This window comes from Hypomesus transpacificus, chromosome 12, assembly GCF_021917145.1.
Source record: "Hypomesus transpacificus isolate Combined female chromosome 12, fHypTra1, whole genome shotgun sequence".
NCBI classification, from domain to species: Eukaryota; Metazoa; Chordata; class Actinopteri; order Osmeriformes; family Osmeridae; genus Hypomesus; species Hypomesus transpacificus.
Window position 1 is genome coordinate 2,496,138 of NC_061071.1, and position 22,864 is coordinate 2,519,001.

The 22,864-nt window shown below is 48.8% G+C and overlaps 1 protein-coding gene across 2 annotated transcripts in view; it reads left to right on the forward strand.

The window, feature by feature from the left end:
- The window catches only part of ahr1b (aryl hydrocarbon receptor 1b), a 29,033-nt gene extending 9,367 nt beyond the window's left edge, over window positions 1-19,666 (forward strand). For both annotated transcript variants that reach the window (XM_047030940.1, XM_047030941.1), the window contains 9 exons: window positions 2,108-2,223; window positions 6,100-6,189; window positions 7,840-7,963; window positions 8,728-8,861; window positions 11,027-11,229; window positions 11,382-11,491; window positions 12,903-13,044; window positions 13,167-14,916; window positions 17,518-19,666. In XM_047030940.1, coding sequence (XP_046886896.1) covers window positions 2,108-2,223; window positions 6,100-6,189; window positions 7,840-7,963; window positions 8,728-8,861; window positions 11,027-11,229; window positions 11,382-11,491; window positions 12,903-13,044; window positions 13,167-14,916; window positions 17,518-17,685 — 2,837 coding nt within the window. In that variant the 3' untranslated portion in view covers window positions 17,686-19,666. The remainder of the gene's footprint in view (window positions 1-2,107; window positions 2,224-6,099; window positions 6,190-7,839; window positions 7,964-8,727; window positions 8,862-11,026; window positions 11,230-11,381; window positions 11,492-12,902; window positions 13,045-13,166; window positions 14,917-17,517) is intronic.
- The last annotated feature ends 3,198 nt before the right edge of the window (window positions 19,667-22,864 follow it).

The window sequence follows — 22,864 nt, forward strand, 5'->3', positions numbered from 1 at the left end:
TTAATGTAAGGCATTCTGCCTGAGTCATACGTGAGGTCAATTCTGAAGACATCTGCTTCTATGTGTACTTTTTCACATTTCTGAACATATTCTTCTTCTTCTCTCTTTCTTGGATTATAACACTTTCCTTAACCTACACTATTAGAATGGGCGTTCATTGACAGCCTCCCCTGCAGCCATAGTCAGACTGACCAGTAAATGTCCTATGTTTTAGGAGCCAGCTAAGTGGATGACCCCTTCCCCGTTGACCTCTGTGTTGTCACCTAAGCCTCAGCCAATCTCTCCTCAGACCCGCTCAACACACACAATCACATGGACTGTTGACCCCTCTAATGAGCGTTGATCCCACACACCAGTTAAACCAGTGGGCGGGGTCAGAGGTCACGGAAGAGTCTTCAAACCCGTGTGCTGATCTGGAATCAGGTCTTCACTGACTGTTAATTTTAGTCTGGTTCTGTTGGATTTGACTGAGGTCCAATCAGATCCCAGAACAGGCCTACTCAGAGACTGTTTGAGGAGAACGAACTCCGGGGTGATCAAGAGAGCATTCAGACCTAAATGTCGTCTTTGTTTGGTCTAGACTCAAGAATAAAAGCTATGAAATGTATGTATTTTGATTATGTAAAATGTGTGCGTAACTGAATTTAGATTTTTCTAAAACAGTCAGGACGTAATATGTTGTTCCATAGAAATGTGACTCATGATAAAAATATGTTGTTCCCGTTTCTGTCGCTGTTTCATGGTTTTACTGGCATTCTGGGGAAAAGGGTCGCATGGTGAAGGCACAGAGTGTCCTAGATTGGGGCCCATGTGGGGTCAGCTGAGGGCCCCTGAGTAGCGTCCCCCGCCCTGCTGAAAACCTGACAGCCTCAAAAGGTGCTGTGGAGTTGTCACACCCGCCCGTGACCTTTCTCTCACAGTCCGCTAATGCGTTTGCTGCGTCTCCCGCAAGTGAAAAGAGCCCTGTCTCTCCCCTCCCTCCCTCCCTCCCTCCCTCCCTCCCTCCTCAGAGACAAGACGCTTCACCTCACTTCTCTCCCTCCGCTAGAGAAATCACAGAAATATCCCTCTCTCAGTCCTCTCTCGCCCCTCTCTTCTCCAGGCCACCTGTCTCCTTGCATTTCCCCTTCACTGTTCACTGGTCCCCTCCCTCACTTCCCAGACTGATGTCCCCCCCACCTCAGGCAGCACAGCGTACTGTTCAGCACTGCCGACCAAGCAGCCGCACAGCAGGAAGTCCATCATCTCTCTCCTCCAGTCCCCCGATCTCCTGCAGACTGCCTGGGCCGCTCCTCATCCTGGTGCCCTCCCCTCCTGAGGATCCCCAGGCTGCAGGCTCAGGGGTGCAGGGGTGCAGCTCTCCTTGACAGCAAAGCCCCCCAGCTGCAGGAGGCCAGGCTGCCGTCCTCTCGTGTGTGGCAGCGTTGCACGTAGGCGAGGCGTTCAAGAGACGTTGTTCGCCTTAGTTGGATCTCTCACTCTGTATCTCAGCTAAACTGGTTGCATCAAATACTGGATTTGTTATCGCAGTATAAATGACTGCATATGTCTTTCTTTCTTTCTCCCTCTATGCTTTTGAGTCTTTTTCTCTCACTTCACTGCCAGTGCGGTTTCACACTTTCCATATCTCACACTTTAATGACCATTTGCAAAGACGTGAGTAGCTTTTAAGAAGAACATGGACTGAGACTAAGGTACCAAGGCCCCCAGAGGTGGGCTGTTAGTGTAGCCCAGTCTAGCAGCAGGAGGCCCGAGCATGCGCTAGCCCAGGCAGGGCTAAAGACAGCTGTACCAGCTGCATTCTGAGAAACCTGAAGGATGCCATGATCTTACGAAGTGCACAGATTGGATCGTAAATGCTTGGAAGCATGTCTTCTTCTTTTTTGAACACTCTTCATGTTCGTGCTGGTGTGATGTTGGTGGGGGATTAATTTTATTAATTTTTTATGAGCAAAGGCTCTTTCATGTGAGTGTGTACTGTACTACGCATAAAGCTTTGTGACATTCACAGCAGTTCTTTGTAAACATTATTCCAGACTAACACTCACCCCCCCCCTTCCTTCTTTCTCTCTCCGCCTTTCTCCGTCTCTCTCTTTCACACACACAGTTGCTCTGAAGACTCACGCTTGCAAGGGGTCGACGCCTAACAGCGATAGCCATGACAACAGCAAAGCGACACGATTGGTGGACGGTTGGATGCCTGAGGGTGAACTCCTTCTGCAGGTGGGTGTCAGCACTGCACAGCAGAGTACAGCAGATCCTGAAAGTGTCCAATGCAGGTCATGTTCACGTGAACTTCATCAGGAATCATGGTAGAAGCAATGTTTGAGTTGCCCATCCCGAGCGGAGTGGTTCTCGTGAGTGAACAAGACCACTCAGTCGAGGACGTGTATCGGCAGTAGCGTGTCTGGGCCTGAGAGATCCGCTGCTTCTACAGAGCACAACGTCACAGCGGGTTGCAACTCTTAGCATTCCCCCCGTCTTCCTGGCTGTGCTTCTGTTCCTCCCCTGAGCGTGTGTGGGAGGCTGGAGAGGCTGGAGAGGCTGGAGAGGCTGGAGAGGCCCGAGCCCGCCTGGCTCTCCTTCCCCAGCCATCCAGCAGAGACAGCGACCGAGGGGAAGAGGAGGGGGGGAAGGCAGGTTCACTCAGCAGGCGGACACGGCCCCTAACATGGAAAGACTCTCCTAGAGAGTGGGAATCCACCGGGGGGAACGAGCTCTGACGGAGTAAACATGTTTTGGTGAATGGAAAGTTGATGGGAAAAGATCCGGTGCTGAGAGTGTCGGTTCACTTCACGGCCAAACACAGACAGGGATGTCTGTGCTGGGTGTGAGAAAACAAATAGGTGTTTTTTGAGCCAACGTTTCTCTCATGTAGCTTACTCCACATTCACGATGGCCTATATCCTAGAAGGTTTTGAGTTCCTTGATGGTAGCTGACAGTCTCTCTCTCCTTAACTCAGGAGACTTCCTCCATACAGGAACTAACCTTAGAAGTAAGAAGTCAGGGGAAGCTGAAACGGTTCTTGGCTTCAGGAACACATCCGACGTTGATTGGTTTAGACTGGCGTACATTAGCGCATTGGATAAACATCCAATCCCTTGCCGTTTCTCGGCAATCGGCTTATAGTGCCTGGTTCTGCATAGCAGGCCTGACACTCCACCGTGGGGAGGACACTCTGCCTGCGGCCCCCCGTGTTGGGCCATCATGCAGAACCACACGGCTCCTGAACTGACAACACTGAATCTCTCAAGGCATTGAGGGCGAAGAGGAGGAGAGAAAGACAGAGAGAAACAGAATGAAGCTAAGAGCACGGGAACGATAGGGAGAAGAGAGAGAGAGAGAGAGAGAGAGAGAGAGAGAGAGAGAGAGAGAGAGAGAGAGAGAGAGAGAGAGAGAGAGAGAGAGAGAGAGAGGAAAAGAACGGGAGAGTGGAGGGGGATGGTAGTGACAGAGTACTGAGGTGAGAGAGGAGGAGAGAAAGCAGTTTGAGAGCGAGGTCCTTTTTTCTGACACGGCTGTGGAGAAGGCCGGAAAAGAGAGGTTGAGGCGGGGCTATTTCGGACTGAGTCTGCCTGTCTTGCTGTGTTTCATTTCAGACACTAGTTCATGAAATATAAATCAACCTTGAAGGCATTCATTATTAAAAATGGGGGTGAAGAGGGGTGGGGCAGCTCAAATGTAGTCATATTAGTGAATTGTTCCAGTTCTGGGTCTCTGTGTATCATTATCTAAAATAATCATCTCTTAATCGCAAACAATCAGGCCACATCTGTGGGAGATAAAGGAGAGAGGGAGAGACAGAGCAGGAGGAAGGGAGAGAGAGAGCGAGAGAGCGAGAGAGAGAGAGAGAGAGAGAGAGAGAGAGAGGAGAGAGAGAGAGAGAGAGAGAGAGAGAGAGAGAGCGAGAGAGAGAGAGAGAGAGAGAGAGAGAGAGAGAGAGAGAGAGAGAGAGAGAGAGAGCGAGAGAGAGAGAGAGAGAGAGAGAGAGAGAGAGAGAGAGAGAGAGAGAGAGAGTCAGGGAGGAATGGACAAACCCACTGAGGATTGGATTTATGCTGCCTCTTGCCAGTGTTTGCTGTCACTCTGTCAGGGGGCATCCAGGAGAACACACACAGGCTGAGAAAACAAACAGGTTTCAGTGCCATGCTGTACACAGAGCCAGACCAAACACTGTGACTGTGTGTCTGTCCATCTGGCAGGCAGGCTTGGGACTCCTTTTTCCTCACGCTCACTCAGATTTCATTCATCTCTTCCATCCATCAACTTGATGCTTTCTTTCTTTTTGGCAAATTACCTCTCTCTAAGTTTCCACACATCTTTTTCTATCTTTCATTCACGGTTTCTTTTTTCCGAACCCTCTCCTTCATACTGTTGCACTCCATGCAGGTCCATTTGAAGGACAGTACGTAACTGGATTTGTGCTGGACAAGTGCATGTCCGAAGGGCCATTAAATATTCAAAATACATTTTTGATCAGGATGTTTTGTGACTGCATAGGTCCTGACCCCCCCTGAGAGAGAAAGGGAGAGAGAGAGACAGAGTGAGGGAGGAGGGAGGAGAGGGAGAGAGAGGGGGAGAGAGAAAGAGAGAGAGAGGAAGCGGGGGGGAAAAGAGCAGTCATTTCTCCCGCAGACAGATACATCTAAATATTTATACACAGAGCCTGGACGTTGCTCTAGTTTGGGTGCGTGCATGCGTGTGTGTGTGCGTGGGTGTGTGCATGCGTGTGTGCGTACATGTACAGTGTGGGCATTGGGGCACAGAGAAATGCGTCCAGGGTGGGGCTGCTCAGGCTGAACAGACATCCATGGCTACTGTAGCAGAATCTGTGTCTCACATTTTTTGAGAGCAGGATGGAGGGTGAAGTGACGAGGCGGGGATCTACTAAAAGCTTCACCCAACGACTGGATGTTAGCATCACCACAACATCACAAGCTGTAAAGCTTAAATTAGAGGCTTGAGGCCCCTTGCTTCCTTGTAGCTTGCTAGAAGCTAGCTCGGAGAATATGCCATCAGGCCTTCTTACTGCATGACTGACTTTAAGCATGGTCGCTATTTTAGGACGAGTTTGGTGTTGTTGACATTTTTTACATCATGTTTACATAATTTTCTTGTTCCTGGTAAAATCATTTTTTGTTAACATGCTCCAGTTAGTAGCCCTTCTACTCCACATGAAATGTTGACGGAAAGGCAGGTGAGGCTTTGTTTGGATGTCATATGTGACCCCCCCCACCCTCTCTCTCACCCCCCTCCCCCTAGCCCCGGTCTGCGTTCCCTTTCTCTTCTCTCGCCTTAGTTTACTCCCTGTCCCGTCTCCTTCTCGCTCTCTGTCTGTCTCTGTTTCTCGCTCTAGATTCTCTCTCTCTTTCTCTCTCTCTCTCTCTCTCTCTCTCTCTCTCTCTCTCTCTATCTCTTTCTCTCTCTCTCTCTCTCTCGCTCTGTGTCTGTCTGTGTGTTCAAATGACATCGACCTCCACTGCCTGGGGTGAAGTCATGGCCCGGTTTATACTGTAGTGTTTCTTCTCTGTAGCTCTTCTCGTCCACTCTTTTCCTCTGTCACAATAGACTGTGTTTGCCAGTCTGCAGTAGCTACCAGGGCCTTGTGTCATGCATTCTTCAGGAGTCTGAAGAGTCACTCACCCTGTTCAAGCTTTGTATCCAGAAATAGTGTTCACTAGGCCGGCCTGAAGATATACACCATTGAACATCATATAACACCGGAATGTATTGAGTTGACTAAAGCTACATGAGGACATCTCGGTAAACACCCCTGTCAACTGGGAAGGAACGTCTCCCTTGCTGACTGTGCCTATCAGAGCAGTTAGTGACTTTGTCTGTTCCATCAAATCACTGGCACCCTTGTCAAGGTGAATACATCGCAAAGCTGTCCAGCTCTCCTTGGTCGTGTCATTCTATCATGTCTGTTGCGTTGTATGTTTTATATCTAGGAGCCAACAAAAAGGATGTTTACTGTTTAAGTACCATGGACTTGTGCACAGTTAACAATGTGTTTTATCAAGCATGCAGCCCAAGCATGCCCTAACCTTGTGTGTTTGGGGCAATCATTGTTCTGTCTGTGTCTCTCTTCTCCTCAGGCTCTCAACGGGTTTGTTCTTGTCATCACAGCAGAGGGAATCATCTTCTACTCGTCTCACACCATCCAGGATTACCTGGGCTTCCACCAGGCGAGTGCTGCAGGTCACAGGGGTTTTGTGACCTGTCAAACACACCGTCCGAACACACACAAACCCCACCGAAACGCACACACACGCTCGCACAACACGTACGCGCTTCAATCCACCCCCTAGTCAACCTGAAACCTGAGCTGAGCAAGCGCTCCTTGGGATTTTCCTCCTGATAAGACCTGGAGGTCAGATACGGGTTAATCAGTGGGTAAGAACTGGGCAGAGTCCTATATTTAGCATGTGTACCCTCCAGCTCCCTCCCATGCTGCTTACCTTGGCTAAGAGCCTCCGAGCTGCTTGGATCCCTGTTGATTACATACAGTATACTGTATGTACACACATGGCTGGCCCAAGCTGTCTTCATATGATAAGACCTGACTGCGTAAAGCCGTTATGTGTACAGTCAAAAAAAAATTCTGACTCTAAATCCTTTCTAGTATTTTAGCTTTGGCAAGCTTACTTGTGCGTCAAGGTTTTGTTGCAATGTGTCTCAGCCAGGAAAGACTGACTGCATTACAATAACTGCTAAACTAAATTGCTTGCTGCTGTAAATGGTGTGGTGTTGATAATAGATGCTTCTATGACTATCCTAGGATCTGAGCACAAACAACACTTGGTGTCCTTCACACAAAGACCAGTGGTTTTGACAAACAATAATGATACTAATGTATTTATTTAGTAGATGCTTTCTAAACGACGCATAAGGGGGGATTCGAATTGGCCACTTCTTGTTCTGTAGTCCAAGGCTCCACTACTGAGCTAGCTCCTACAAACAAACATTATGGATTGGCTTAGATGAATTAAATTGGCTTTCAAGAGAAGTACCCCTGCCATGTAATCCAATCTATGTGGCTAATTTACTTATGAAATTATCCAAGGTCTTTGGCTCTCTCTCTCTCTCTCTCTCTCTCTCTCTCTCTCTCTCTCTCTCTCTCTCTCTCTCTCTCTCTCTCTCACTCTGTTCCATCTTTCTCTTCTCTTCGCTCTCTCTCTCTCTCTCTCTCTCTCTCTCTCTCTCTCTCTCTCTCTCTCTCTCTCTCTCTCGCCCTGTTCCATCTTTCTCTTCTCTCTCTCTCTATTTCTATTTCTCTCCCTCTTTTCTTCTCACCCTCACACAGTTTCAGGGCAAGATAAATTAAACAAACTTTTGTTCAGCGTGATCCACACCTTTCACTTCCTGTTCTGTCCAACTCCCCCTCCTTGCCCCCCGCCGCCGTCACTTCCCATCTCCAGCTGAAACAGAAATCAGTGTGGATGTGGCTGCCTATGCGGGGTGCAGTGTTAAGTAATGAGATAGAACAGTGATTTGGGAGTGTTATATATGACCCCAGGCTATGTTCAAGTCCATCCCTGTGAAAGGAAGCTCTGGCTGGGCCAGTAAGAATGAAAGAGCCCAGAGATCTTTCATAAAGGGACTGTTTTTTGTGTTGGATAGGAAAAAATAAATCAGATAAAATGAAAGAGATTTTGAGCGTGTGAACATTTGTCTAGAACAATCGTAGAAAGGTCATTCATCGTTCAGTAGGTTACATGAAGGTATCTTTTTTACAGAACTACAAAAGCACTTCATTACAGCAGAGGGAATGGTTGAAGTGGTGTCTGTGTGGGTTAGAACTGAACGTCCCTCTGTTCTCTCTCACCTGCTTCCAGACGGACGTGATGCACCAGAGTGTGTTTGAGCTCATCCACACTGAGGACCAGCAGGAGTTCAGGAGGAACCTGCACTGGGCTCTCAACCCTCCTGCCCTGGCCCAGCCAGAGCCCTCCCTGCCAGGTCAGTCTCTCCCTGTCATCAACACCCCCACCACCACACACCCCTCTCCCCCTCCCCCAAACACAGACGTTTTCAAACTCGGACAGACATGTAACATAGAAACGGATAACAGTCACAGGTAAAGTGAGTGTCACCAGAAACCCAGAAGGGTCCACCCTCCCCCTCGGTCTGAAAACTGTCCAAAAATGTGCCCAACTAGGAGTGCTGGAAATGGAGAGAGGGGAGAGAGTGTGACCTTTAGCAGAAGCTCCCTGAGTTGCAGGGTAAATGCTACAGCGCACATAGACGTCCACTCCAATTAGAGAGGGGCTAGCGGTGTCCCCCGTTTCTCCCAAACAGGAAGTTGACAGGACAGACAGGAGAGCGGTGGCGGGGTTGGAGGAGAGAGGCTCCGCACGGCATGTGGGGGGCGGGGCGAGATGGAGTCCCACTGCCCGCGTGCACACGCATGCACAGGAGCACGCCTTCATGCACGTGCACACGCGTAGACACAAACACATTTGTTCTCCCTTACACATGCTCATACACACACACATACACAAAAACTCGCAAACAAAATGGCCCGGGAGCAAGTGCACCCTGATTGTTCCCCCAGTTGATGTGGGTAATGAAAGGCGGCCATGGCTACTCTACAACAAACAATACCTGAAACAAGCAGCTTTTCATCCATAGTTGGAGTAGCTCGGAATGTTCCGCATATGACTGAACATTGTGTGCATTGAGCAGGAACGCAGTTGATGTATGGATGTTGTTTGGTTTCACAGACGAAGAGCCTCTCCCCAGCTCGGCCTTGGTCACCTACAACCCTGACCAGCTTCCTCCTGAGAACTCCTCCTTCCTGGAGAGAAGCTTCGTCTGTCGCTTCCGCTGTCTCCTAGACAACTCCTCGGGCTTCCTGGTATGTATCTGGAACAGTCCAGTGTGCTTTTATGTCAACGTGTGTCGGTGGTTGTAATCACAAGTCGATGTGGGAATGCCCCAGGACCAGGGTGTCTCAGGGGGCCACTCTCCCTCCAGGCTACTGTATCCCTACCCCCTGTCCCACCCATCCCCCTCCCCTCTTCCCCCTCTGTTCCAGGGAGCCTATTAGCATGGTCAACAGTGTGTCGTGACACTTCAGATTGCTGAGGGGATGAGAAGCCACCGACTAGCCACGTAATCCGTCTTAAAAGAGCCCCGGGGTCGTGGGGAAAAGGCTATAATCTCCTTGGAGTAGCGAGAGAGCAGAATTTGCTTTGTCAGAACTGTGCTCCCAATGGAGGCATTTCACCACACTCTTAAGCCAAGTACCATAGAGTGAGGAAGGGGTGAGAGAGAGAGAGAAACAGAGGGAGAGAGACAGAGAGAAAGAAAGAGGGGGGGGGGGGGTCTACATTGACTGTGACCACAGAACCGAGATGTGTCGCAAAAACTCACCTGGCCCTAAGTACCCTTTAGCCAGCGGATTCCCATTGTTGATGAGCCCACGATGGCCTCCTAAACCCCTGTAACACAGCCATCCTCTGGGTAGCCCCTGCCCCCCTGGCTCACCTGCACAGCTGTCTGTGTGAGGGTGGAGGCTACCGGGGGGGGGGGGGGGGGGTAGAGGGGGGACTACCCCATACTCCACAGAGGTCATTTGCGTGAGCGGTAAGCCAGGGGCTGCCTCAGCAGACCCATTTCCATAGCTTTGGCTGGGTAATCCTCCTCGTTATTTGAGTCTAGATTCTTGACATTATGACTTGCCGGCTCTTAAGATCAGCCTACTCAATTAACAAGTGCGAGGAGTGAGTGGAGAGGGTAGCTGTGGTAGAGTGGGGTTATGATGACTGGAGAACAGGGGACCAGATGAGGCAGGGGGATGCAGGGTTGTTTATAACATTGTACAATACGTCAATTGCATGTCTTTGCCCCTGAATGTGTTTTTACATGTTCATTTTTCAATTCAGCAATCAAATAAAAATGACAGGAATGTTGTTGACCTAGTTTGATCCATAGCCGTGGACAACCAGCCTCCCCAGTAGTCCCAGTGCACAAGCTGCTGCATACAACTAAGCCAATTAGCCCTAAGCCCCCTCGTTTAACCAGAGCAGGGGATGCTAACACCATTATCACTGACACACCAATCTCACTCACACAAATCTCGGGAACTGATATGTTTCTGTGTGACATGAAAAGGGGGAAAACACAGCTCTCTCTAAGTGCCATTGAAGACATGAATCTCCCTGAGAGCTAACAGTATGACGGTACATGCCATGCATGCGGGTTGCCATGTTTGTTGATAACCTCCCTCTGGCAACATCTGCAAGCGCTGCGTGCCTTATCATTCATCGAGGTGTACCACGCAAATATCCTCCTCTGATGGAGGTTAGGCTGATTGATGTGCACATTTAGCTCCCCCATGCCCCCACCCTACCTTCAGGGATGGGGGCTGAAAGTTTTATCCGTCTAAAGCTACATGCTAAGTCTCTAATTGGCAGTGTTGGGACTGGGGGGGGAGGGGGGGTCCTGTGGGGTTACGAATGGAGATGACAGGAAATCCTGAATGTTTACTGTGTGGTGGTAAACCCTTCAGGCCCCCATGTCCCTCATCCACCCTCCCGATCCCCCCAGCCGGGCCAGACAGACTCGCACAGACACAGACTACGCTGCCTACCCAGAGGCGACGGTAAATAATGATGATTGCGTGCGACAGAGAGAAGTGAAACAGTACTCTCTCAAGTCATTTGGAGAGAGGAGCGCACGGCTGATATCATTATCGCAGGCGCAGCGGAAAAATCAGCCATTTGGATTTGTGCTAGAGTAAAATAGGCTTTCCATTTTCTTCGAGCTATGCTGCAATTGGCTATTGTAGCTCACGTCTTTCTCTCACTCGTGTGTTGAGTGGATGGTAACATCCCACCATGCGGCACAGAGCAGAGACGATAAGAGGCTAATCGCAAGCAAAGCTTAATTTCAAAGGCCCTCTTTCTTTAATCTCTTCCTAAAATACCTCACAGTCAAAACGTGAGATCTCACCAACATATCGGCATTGCGCTTATTTTCTCATGTTCAAAGGGTTGTGTTGTGTGCCCCTCACCCTAGGCACTGAGCCTCCAGGGCAGGCTGAAGTTCCTACACGGGCAAAACCAGAGGCTTGACGACGGGGGCAACGTGCCCCCCCAGCTGGCCTTGTTTGCTATCGCCACCCCCCTCCAGCCCCCCTCCATCCTGGAGATCCGCTCTAAGAACATGATCTTCAGGACCAAACACAAGCTGGACTTCACCCCAATGGCCTGCGACGCCAAGTAATGGGAACACTTTACTACTCACACCGATGTCTATTCATGCTATGCTCAATTCTTAATAGTAGCAAGTTAGCCAATAGCTTCGAACTCGTAACATTCTGTTTTGTCTGTTTTTCTCTGACATTTGTCTTTGTGAATCTGTGACGACGCAGGGGTAAAATAGTGTTGGGCTACACGGAGGCGGAGTTGAAGGTTCGAGGAACCGGCTACCAGTTCATCCACGCGGCGGACATGCTCTACTGCGCCGAGAACCACGTCCGGAGTAAGCACACCGTCTTTAGCTTCACCACTTTGGAATCCTTTGTCGGTTTACGCGACAGTTAGTCCTAGCTAAGTAGCTATCTGTAAGTGTACACCATAGGACATGTTCCATTGTTCATGCTAGCCCCCTAAAGGGAAGACTCCACGGTCTTGGCCAAATGTGGTGGAACAGAGACCCATTGATAGTGAATGTAGATGTGGTAAGTCTGGTGTGGTAGATCAGTTGGGGCCCAGCAGACGTGACAGTTTGAGTGTCTCTGTCCGTTGTTGTTTGTTTGCGGGGAGGATAATCAGTGAAGGACAGTGTCCTACTTAGTGTCTGAACTCATCTGACCCCATTTCATCCACAACAAGGCAACACTGAAGCACTCCCGCCCCCACTCTCCATGTAGCCACGATCAGGTCTCTGATCTGAGCTCAGTGGTGGATGACAGGACAGTCACTCCCAGGCTCATGCTTATCTCACTCTCTCATCCTCTTCCCACACATCTCATATCCTTCTCTTATCCATGTCTCTGACCCCAGAGCCAAACGCCGGTTTAATTCAACGTTCAACTTGAATCAAAGTGAGCAAAACGAAACGTTGAAAAAGAAACGTCCCACGATTCTCTTTATTTTGCCACGCATTTTAAAAACTTCACACAGCTACTCTGGGTTATTTTTTGGTGTTATTTTGTAAATGGAAAATGTTGCAATGTAATAAGGAGGAGGAAGTCTTGGAAGGAAGGAACGCTGGGCGGGTAGGGTGGAGTAGGTTAACATTTTATGGACCACATGGTTGGCAAGGGCGAGAATAGGGATATTTGTACATAATCCCTCAGATTATGAAAAAGATTGTGCAAAAAACCCTGAGAGGATAAAAATGTGAACCCCAACCATTTACGAATATCAGGGATAGGACAATGACGCAAGGTCCACTAGTGCCCACTGAGCATGACGCAATATGAGGTTTAGACTGTTTAAAGTGTAAATGTTGGTATGTCAAATAGTTGAAAGGCACAAGGAAAACATTGTATTTGTCTTCCCAGTGTTTCAGACTGTGCTGTCTGTTAAAGTCATTAAGACTCCCTTTGAACAATGGAGGAGCAGTCCTCACACTTGTGTCCACTCAACATCAAGAACCTGCTCCGGAAAACCAGACAGCTGGACAGGAGACCTGAGATGTGATCTCTGTTAGGACACACACACACACACACAGGCCATATGGCCGAGGGATCAAGAACTATGAGTGTATTATGTGTCACATGTGTGTGAGAGAGAGAGAGAGAGAGAGAGAGAGAGAGACATACATTGTGTGCATATGTACACATTTGTGCAAATGGTAACATTTGCCTGAATATATATTGTATCCCTATTGATCCTGCATTTCACTGTAACACGTGCTCTTGGCTGGCTGCCCTGTGTGATTGCAGTGATCAAGACAGGAGAGAGTGGACTGACTGTGTTCAGACTGCTCACTAAGGACAACCGCTGGAAGTGGGTCCAGGCCAACGCCAGGCTCGTTTATAAGAACGGAAAGCCGGACTACATCATCGCCACCCAGAGGCCCCTCGTGTAAGTGCACCCCGCCCCAATTAAATGTCACGCATTAAAACTCAGATACAGGTACATATTTGTAATCACCAATACGTATTTCTGCGTTGTGATTGGTTCTCCTAATCCTTTGTTTGCCCCAGTGAGGAGGAGGGAGGGGAGCACCTGAGGAAGCGCTCCATGCACCTCCCCTTCACCTTTGCCACGGGAGAGGCCCTGCTCTACCAGACCAGCTACCCCATCCACGGCCTCGCCGACTCCCTGCAGGGCAAAGGCAAGAGCGGCAAATCCAAGAAGGGCAAGGCAGACAAGCCCTTCAAGGACAGCCTGGACCCCAGCTCCCTGCTGGGGGCGCTGATGAGGCAGGACGAGTCTGTGTACGTGTGCCAGCCCGCCGTCGAGCCCAAGATGTCCTTCCACAGCAGCCTGTTCAGCGAGCAGCGGGGAGAAGGAGGAGACAACGGCGGCTACAGCGGAGGCCCGCTGGACAGCGACAGCTGGAGCGCGGCGCTCGACGGAGTCCCGCGACCCAACGGGGAGCTGACCAGCTTCGACCCCCTCCTCGCCACGCTGGACTCGCTGTCCCTGGAGGGGGACGAGGGCTGCTCCAACAGCGAGCTGTTCAGCGCCCTGGAGAACCTGGGGCTCAACGCGGAGGACCTGGAGCTTCTCCTCCTGGACGAGCGGATGATCCGGGTGGAGATGGATCCCGACTACATCCCCTCCCTCAACGACCTGCTCACCAACAACGAGATCCTCTCCTTCATCCACGACTCGCTGGAGAGCAGGACAGAGGAGGGGAGAGGGGACGGATGCAGGCCTGTGCCCACCGTGGAGCCCCAGACCCTGGCTCCGGCTCCTGCCTCCAACCCCCTCCCCCAGACCAGCACCCCTGCTCCCCAAGCCCCCACACCCTCCCAGGTACCCGGCCACAACAGGCCTCCCAAGCCACCACCCATAGTCCACCTGTCCCAGCAGATGCAGCAGCACCTCAGCACTGCCCCGCCCGTCCATGCTAAATCTCCAGCCCCCTGGCCCCCGCACCCTCAGACACAGGTCCCCACGCTGACCCAGGCCCACACCCTGCCTACCAGCACGCTGACCCAGGGCCACACCCTGCCCACCAGCACACTGACCCAGGGCCACACCCTGCCCACCAGCACACTGACCCAGGGCCACACCCTGCCCACCAGCACACTGACCCAGGGCCACACCCTGCCCACCAGCACACTGAACGGGGTCCACAACGGCCACTGGGTGTCCCCTATGGAGCTGGACGACCACTGCCCACTCCAGGAGCAGCAGACTCTGTTTAATGAGCAGGCCTCTCTTCTGAGCCCTCCTGGCCCCCACAAATACCCCCAGCAGTGGCCAGCTCCAGACCCCCTCCTGCTCCAGCTCCAGTCCCAGAGCCACTTCAGACAGGGGAGCAGCGCGGGGAGCTCCTCTCTCAATGGGGAGCAAGGCAGCCACCCGTGGCAGGGATACGGATACCAGGACCACCTGGCGCCGAGCACCAATGGAGTCTGCCTTCCCAACGGCCACGCGGCCCTTTCCCAAACCGCACGGACGGCGAATTACAACATGGCCGACGTGGCAAACGTGGATGGCGTGGCGGTGAACGGTGGTGGAACAGTTGGGGATGGGTGTCACTACCCGGAGGTGGGGACTACTGGCCTGTCTTACCTGCAGGGCCATCAGAAGCAGCTCCAGCAGCTGCAGTTCCAAAGCCAGGTCCCATCCTCCAGTTTCCCCCAGTACCCCACGCAGACGTCGGCCCTGGAGCTGGAGCAGATCCTGGGCCTCTCCCACCATCAGCACCTGCCCGTCCTGGAGACCTACAACATGTTCAGCAACCCAGCTAACGGCAGCCAAGATCTCACACGCAGCAAGGTAAAACTCAGTCTGAAATGTGTGTGGTTCTCGTGTTTCCTTGTTTACATTTGGTGGTGGTTTTCAGCACAGTGTCACAAGCGTCGTGTTTGATTCATGGAACTTTGCTAGTTGTTACATTTTCTAGGATTTACTATCAAGGCATACATTGCCAAATTTATCCTCAAAGGAACTTAAAGCACCCTGAATCTCAGCTTTAAGGGGCAACAGTCGTGCCCACTGCCCCCTGTTAACCCGGTGCCACCATGGTAGAGACAGTTGTAGTGGAGCCCGGGGCTGGGGTGGACTGTTGTATCGTGTTGGCCGTAAGCGAGAGTGATGCGAACAGACATGCAATATAAATACAACTAAGAGGGCAGGGTCACTGCAGCCTCGAGTCTCTTGACAGAGCCGGAGTAAGTCTCCCGTTCTGACAATCACTACTATGTGAACTTTGTTCTCTTCTCTATCTGCTTTGTGAAGACGTTTGTCACTGTCGGCCCTGCTCTGCCTCTGCTCTGCCTCTGCTCCTTCCTGGCCTGTTTTGCTCACAGAGTCAGGGGACAGGACTAATCAGCCAGTCAGGTGGTTCAAAAGGTCCTTCACTGCAGAGGAGGCATGCCAGATTATTTCCAACGAATGGGCAGACTCAGTTGTCTCTGCATTTATTTTTGGATACCTTTAAGTAGGACTTCCTTGGTGCTGACCTTGTGAGTGGTTTGTGTGATCAGTATTACTTTGGAGACTGACTTTAAGTATGTTGAATGATGTCAGTTATTGTGACTTTTTGTATGATTTTAATTACATTTAGTCATTTAGCAGACTAGTCTTATCCAGAGCGACTTATGGTAAGTACAGGGACATTCTCCCCGAGGCAAGTAGGGTGAAGTGCCTTGCCCAAGGTCACAACGTCATTTGGCATGGCTGGGAATCGAACCAACAACCAGCTAACCGCTCAGCCATCAGACCCCCTAATTGTTTCAGTTCTCAGCTAGTGACAGCTGTAGCAATACCTTTAATCTCAAAGTACTATTTAAACACTTTTGAGGTCTAAACAGAGGTACAGAAGACTAATTCCATTAGTTTTCAACTAATTAGATAAGAGACTAAGGTCAAGACCAACTGGAGATGGATCCCCAGGCAGTATATGATAGTCAGTGGCAACACATAGAGCCCATTTTGACTGTTGCTGCTTGGCCTCAATGCTTGCTCTGATCCCATTTCTGAGTAAACAAATCAGCTGTAAGTAGAGGTTGCTTACAGCTTTACCCTCTATAGCTTGTCCATAGAGGCCACTGCCTTTAAGTTGCCTAAATCATTTATTATCGTTGTCATCTGTTGACTTTGAGTTTTGTTTTTATTTCCAGATGGCATCAGCTACTTGTTTTGTCCCAAATAAAGTTACAGAAAGATTAGATAAGTAAGAGAAATAGAAAGGGTGAAAGAGGCAAGCAAGTGTGGCAAAACACCGGTCATGAATGGAATAAGTTGGAGCATCAGAATGAGAGCACCCTGCAGTGGCTGACCGGTGGCCATTCAACCCCTCCGGTCTGCCTCGACACTGTTTCTGTTCAGGGTCAGCAGTCACCATTGAAAGGAAAACACAGCCAAGCTGGGCAGTCAAGCATAGGCATTGGTTGACCTACAATTTGCCCATCGCCATTACCTAATAAAGTCACAGTGAGAAAGAGAGAGAGAGAAAGAGGGTGGGGATGATTTTCTCTCTATCAAATCCACCAAACCAGGGTCAGATGGCTGAGCGGTCAGGGAATCAGGCTAGTAATCAGAAGGTTGCCGGTTTGATTCCCGGCCATGCCAAATGACGTTGTGTCATTGGGCAAGGCACTTCACCCTACTTGCCTTGGGGTGAATGTCCCTGTACTTACTTTAAGAGAGTCTGCTAAATGGCGAAATGTAAATGTAAACTGCAGAATGTGCTAAACAAGTTGGTGGTTGTGCTCTGCTGGAGGGTTGGGGGATTGTGGAGTCGAACAGAAACATCTTCTCAACTAAACCCAACCCTGTGGGGGGGGGGGCTACTGTATGGAAGGTGTGATTATTCAGATCTATAAATGGATGGTTCCTAAGGGAGTTCTATTCCATGCACATGTAGACTGTACAGCAGGAGCTGTCACAGCAGCCCCTTTATACACTGGAGCTTTCAGATGTCGCATTGTGTCCCCGAGTGAGGAAGTAATTCACTGTGGCACAACACAGATCTTGACCCACTTTACTGTTTAGTCACACATTTCAGAGGATCAAGCTTATCTATCTGAACATCTCTCTCTCTCCCTAACCCTAACCCTATCTCCCATCCTGCACCAAAACAAACCCAGCCCACAAAACAGCTGCTGCCTCGCCTCGCTGGCTGCCTGACCTGTTTTACAACGTGTGATTAGGGTCAATGGCTCCACACTAACCCCATACATGACAGCAGTGCCCATTTGTATTTCCCTTGGTTATTTTGTTGTACGGGGAGGGGATTGCTTCAAACCAGGGGTCTGTGTAACTATCCACAGTTCCCAGTGTAGGAAGAAGTGTACACTGTATAATTTGTGGAGGTCGAAAGGCTCAACTTGTGCTTGTATTCTTGTTTCGTTTTGTTTCACTGTTGGGGTGTAGATGGTGAATGACTGTCCTGTCAACAACACCAGCGTAGCCTACACAGGGAGCCGTCTCAGGCCCAACGGGAACAGCAGCACCCTCAGGGGCAGTCCTCCCACCTGCCCGGACCCCCTCCCCTCCCTGCCCACGCTCCCCGACCCACGGGCCACCAGCTTCTACCTCTGAGGAAGACCCCCTCGCCCTCCCCCACCTCCACCTCCACCCCAGCCCACCAGATGGCACACGGCGAAAGTTGGCAGGGAGATGAGAACTGAGAAACGAGAGAGGAGAGGAAAAGGAGAAGAAGAAGAAATAAAAGAAACAAAACTGTGGACGTGACTGTGGTTGTTGTCTGTGTAACCTTATCCGTGTCATTTGTGGTTCTCAGTTCTTTTTAGGCTGTCGTACCATCCGTAGACCTCACAGGAGACACCTGCTCTGTGGACACGGTACCCTTCCAGGCCCCTTCTCAAAAATGCATTCCCTCCTGATATTTGTTTAATGTACTGTACTGTACCTGTACAGAATACATGGAGGGCATGCTCAGCTCATTATGAACCACTGTTGTGAACCTGAACGCTTTTCTGAATGAAAACAACACTTTTTGGAAATACATGAAAAGATTGATAAGGATGATGTTCAACTATCAAACAATGGTGAACTAGCAAAACTAGGAATTCCCGATAACAGCGTTTAACAGGAGTGTGAGTGTGAGACTTACCTCGCCAGAGATTCCGCCAATACTTCAGTGAATTAATTAAAGAGGGAATGTGAATGGTTTGATCAAATTGAATCAATACACAACGTCCAGTGTCCATACAGGAGGTTTGATTTCCATAGCTTCTTTGAACTCAACGAATATACAAATGGAAAATGTTCTGTTTGTCACGTTGTTCGTCATCTGCTAGACTAGAGGTAGATATAAATAGGTTGTGTTGTCGGGCAGGGTGGCCCTCACGACGTTACTACAGCATTTAGGTTTCCAGCTCATATTTTGCAAATGAGGTGCATCGACTGCCATTTTGGTTTGATAACGCCAGATGAGGAGATCCTCGTGGTTGAGCGTTATCAGATGCTGCAGTTTGGCCTGATGAGGTTTACAGTGATGTCACTTATTCTTGAGTGTCATCAGACATTTGTTCTGCTGCTCAGTGGGAGCACTGAAACCTAACCGAAGCATTTTCTTTTCTCCGTTTGACATTTCAGTCCTGTAACGACAACAGTCTGTGGTACTGTGGTACAACATAATTCACGACTAGAGAACAGTGTGGCAACCCATTTTGTCACAAGGTTTCTCTTGGTAAGAGCTTCTAACAAATGCCTTCACTCTTACACAGCTCCAGGACTGATGGTTTTGTTGTGGGAAATGACGCTGAGAGCAAGAAGTTCATCATCAAGGACTCCAGTCTTGTTCAAATGGATTCAAACAAACCAAAATGAGAGAGAAGCTTTCATGATCAATCTCTGTAGTTTATCAATGGACGGTTCCATTGTTGAATGTGTTGTGTATAATGTACGAGAGTTTTAAAAGCTATTATTTCATTTACAAAAGGTGCTTAAAAGTGATTTTATTAGGATTGGTACTAAAGTGTAAGATGACTTATGACAATAATGTTACAACAAATGCATTTACAGACTTGCCTCTTTTGTTTGTGTCCTTTTTTGTAAACAGACATTTCTTATATTATATAGATTATTTAAACCAGTTGTAAGATCAAATATAGGCTACTGTATGAAAAAAAAGCAAGGTGACAATCAAACTCAAAGAACAAAAAAGCTGTTGTGTATATAATAAAATGTGAGTTTGTATTTTATTTTTGATGACAGTGTTGCACACACTACTTCAAATGCACCGCTCCTTCCAACCCCTATTCTCTAGCACCAAGGTAGGCTTGTAGAAAGCAGTTTGGACTCGATATTGTCTGTATATTTCTCCTATAGTGTGTTTCATTTTCTTGTCACTGAAGCTAAAAGAACAAGGGGCCATACAGGTACTGGTGAGACTCACTTTCCAGTCCGTAGTGTTCAGAAATACTGTTGATGATTTTTTTTTTGTCACGTAATTTGTCTAACACACTGAGAGTTATTCTAGTTCTAAAAAAAAACAGTTGGATCAGTTTGTCTTTGGACTGCTTGTTGAAATGTACTCCTGGAAATAAAGAATTGGTGCAATCACAATGAATCGTCTCAAAATGCTGTGTGAACTATTTTGTTTTTGTAGACTTGTGACTGGCTCACTTAACCTTGTTCTCTTCAGAATTGTTCATAGATTGAATCTATGAGCCACTATCAAGATTTGTGTCACCGCTGACTATAAAATACAGGCTGTTCCTTGGCTCTAACCACCGAAATAATGTTAGACCTATATAGTTATGATTCTTTATTTTCTGCTGTACTTTCAATATGCACTGTTTGTAATTGCGTTGGACAAAACCACCTGCTAAATGAATAAAATGTAATGTAGTTAGGTAGCAGATTGCATAGGCCATTTGATCTTTCAGCTATACTGTGTATGGTATATGTGACACACATTTAAGGGACATGTTTGTCCCTAGATTGAAGTGAGGCACGTCGTACCATAGAGTGGCCCGGTGTCTCTGGGAAGGCTTTTAGCCCCCCTCCCATCGATTTCCTCCCCCATCCAGCCCATCTCCCCTTTTTGCACAAGCCAATGTGTGAACACTCGCCCAGCGGAGAGCAAACAAACATGTATTGATACCAGGGCCTCCCCGCTGGAAACTAAAATAACTATCTAAAAGGAGGGACACACTGTGATGAACATCAAAGCTGCAACCGTCTAGCTCGCTGTCGATGATGCTATGCGCCCATCTTCTTTTTTCTTTTCTCTTGCAGGCCCCCCTTGGTCTCAGTCCAGCCAGTCTGGTCATGCAGAACATACTTTGTTTGAATGTATTTAGTGTAGTACAGTAAGGGATTTGGGAACTTTCATTAGCTACGGTCAATTAGTCTCGCTGCGACAACACTTGTTATGAGAAGAAAACATTTACAAAGTCCTCCATTGATTTTATGAGTGTATCAGTCACAACATCCCTTTGCTCCAACACAGACATGCTTTTGTACTTAGAAAAGAGGATGATGCAAGTGGCCACCAAGGATAAACCCCCCACTTTCCCTCTGCATCTTTAATGACCTCAAAATCATTTATGACAGTCTGTCCTCTCGTAGGGTCTCCTGTCAGTTCACAGTGCATGCTTTTGACGGGATCAATCAGTCACGTGCATGGCAGCGAGTAGGCCACAAGTCTGGGCATGACAAACGCGGTGCATTCTGACATTGAGGAGGGTTGATTCTGAAGACCTCACTGAGGTGCTAAGGATTATTGTCTGGTGGATGGCGGAGCTGGGATTGTGGTCATTGAGATGATGTGCTGCTATCCCCCCTAGCCCCTGGGTGAATCTGAAGTGCAGTAGAGAGCTGGGAGGATATCTTTACATTATAGATTAATATTAGACCTAACTCACCCTCCCTCTCTCTCCCTCTCTCTCTCTCTCTCTCTCTCTCTCTCTCTCTCTCTCTCTTTGCTACCAGATGACATCCTATACCTCAATTAAGGCCCTTTCCGGTTCCATGTCAGCCAGCCAACACATGGGCTTCTCTCATAGTGCATACAAGGAAAGGTATGAAATATTCAATGGCTCTCTATAGCACACAGGTCATTTCCCTAATGGCAAATATAGGTAGTGTAATATACTTCAGCACAGTGTGCTATCTTGAGCGGAGGGTGGCCTGGTTTTTGAACAGTCTTGCCATGCTATTCTACGACAACTGACAAAACTGAACAGAGATTAAGAAGCTAACAGAGGAATGAGCTAATCACAGTCAGCTTCTTTTCACCAGCAGAAGCCACTAAAATCTCCTTGTGTGAGTTTCCATGTGAAGTCTGTCAGACTCATATATCACTGTAGTATTTCGTATTGTTGTTTTCAGTACAACAATGAGGGCTCCCTGTCGAGGATTCACAAGGGAGATGAGTAGTTCGACAGTTCGGCTAAAGGGTGTTGATTCTGTATTTGATAGATGTGGGGTGCATGTTCTGCATCTTAATAGGGAAGCAATGTCCACAGCTGAAAGTTCACTTTGATATTCTTCTAAACACTTTGTCACAGACCGCTGCATGTGGACCTTGACTGTTCTCCAATAGGCTCCCTGACTCTCGTTTGCCCTGTCCAGACGCATGAGTGCTTTATAGATCAGTGTTCCATGTTATTTCCCTTTTCTATTTGGATTTGTCTTGTGTGCACTTGACACACTGTGTTCCCAGAAAGACTACGGCTGCAGAAGAGATGGAGCTCTTCATCGACCCTCACTGCCACTCCCTTGTATCCCACCTCCCTCCACTCACACACACACACACACACACACACACACACACACACACACAGACACACACACACACACACACACAGACACAGACAGTACCTCTCGGGCTGTCAATGCACATTACCGCCAGCTCACCAAACACCCCCCACCTTCTCTGCTCCTCATGGAAACATTGATTCATTTTTTAGCTAGGATTGCATTTGAAGACTCTCTCCATTCTCAAGCACAGCCCTCAAACATCCACAGTTGAAACAGTGGGGGCCTGAGTGATGGAAGAAGGGGTTGTTTAGGGTGATTGGCTAGTATACTGCAATGAGAAAACATGAAAGTAAAAATGTAGCAATGGAAGTATTGGACTGCAAGTCAAGACTTTGCAGGTTCGAATACTCATATACGTTGCATAAAACTGTTTGCAAAATGAATGCTTATTATGACATTATTATTATAGTTAGATGCAGTGCTGCTTTACAGTGCAATTGCTACCCCTGTAGTTCAAAGCAACATCTGTACAGGAGATGTTAAATGTTACATCTCAACCAATACGATGTCTCTCACAGACACACAGAGACCTCTCACAGTTTGTTTGCCATCTCCCTTGTACATCATGAAGATAACATGAAATCCTTCGCCGCATCCTCTGTCAAAGCAAACACACCACATACTGTACAGTACAGCACTCTGTTGTCCAGTCTTAAGTATGCATACATGTGTGCTGTCGTAAAGCATTAAGGCAGAGGAAGGGCCTGTGGCTGGGGAGAAGGAATCTCTTGTGGAAGTCTCCTCCTCGGGCATGTGCCCCCTAAGTGGCCTTAACCTAGATCCTGGCTCCCCTGAGACAGAGAGGTCTGAAGCATGGTGGATCTCCCAGGCTGCCGTATCCAGGCTGCTGTATCCGGGCTACCGTATCCAGGCAGCCGTATCCAGGCAGCTTTGGAAAATACGAAGCCCAGAGGATGGCCAGAGGGGAGCAACTAAGGTGACGTGTCAGTATTATTAGAGGCAGATAAGTACAGGTGTCAAACTG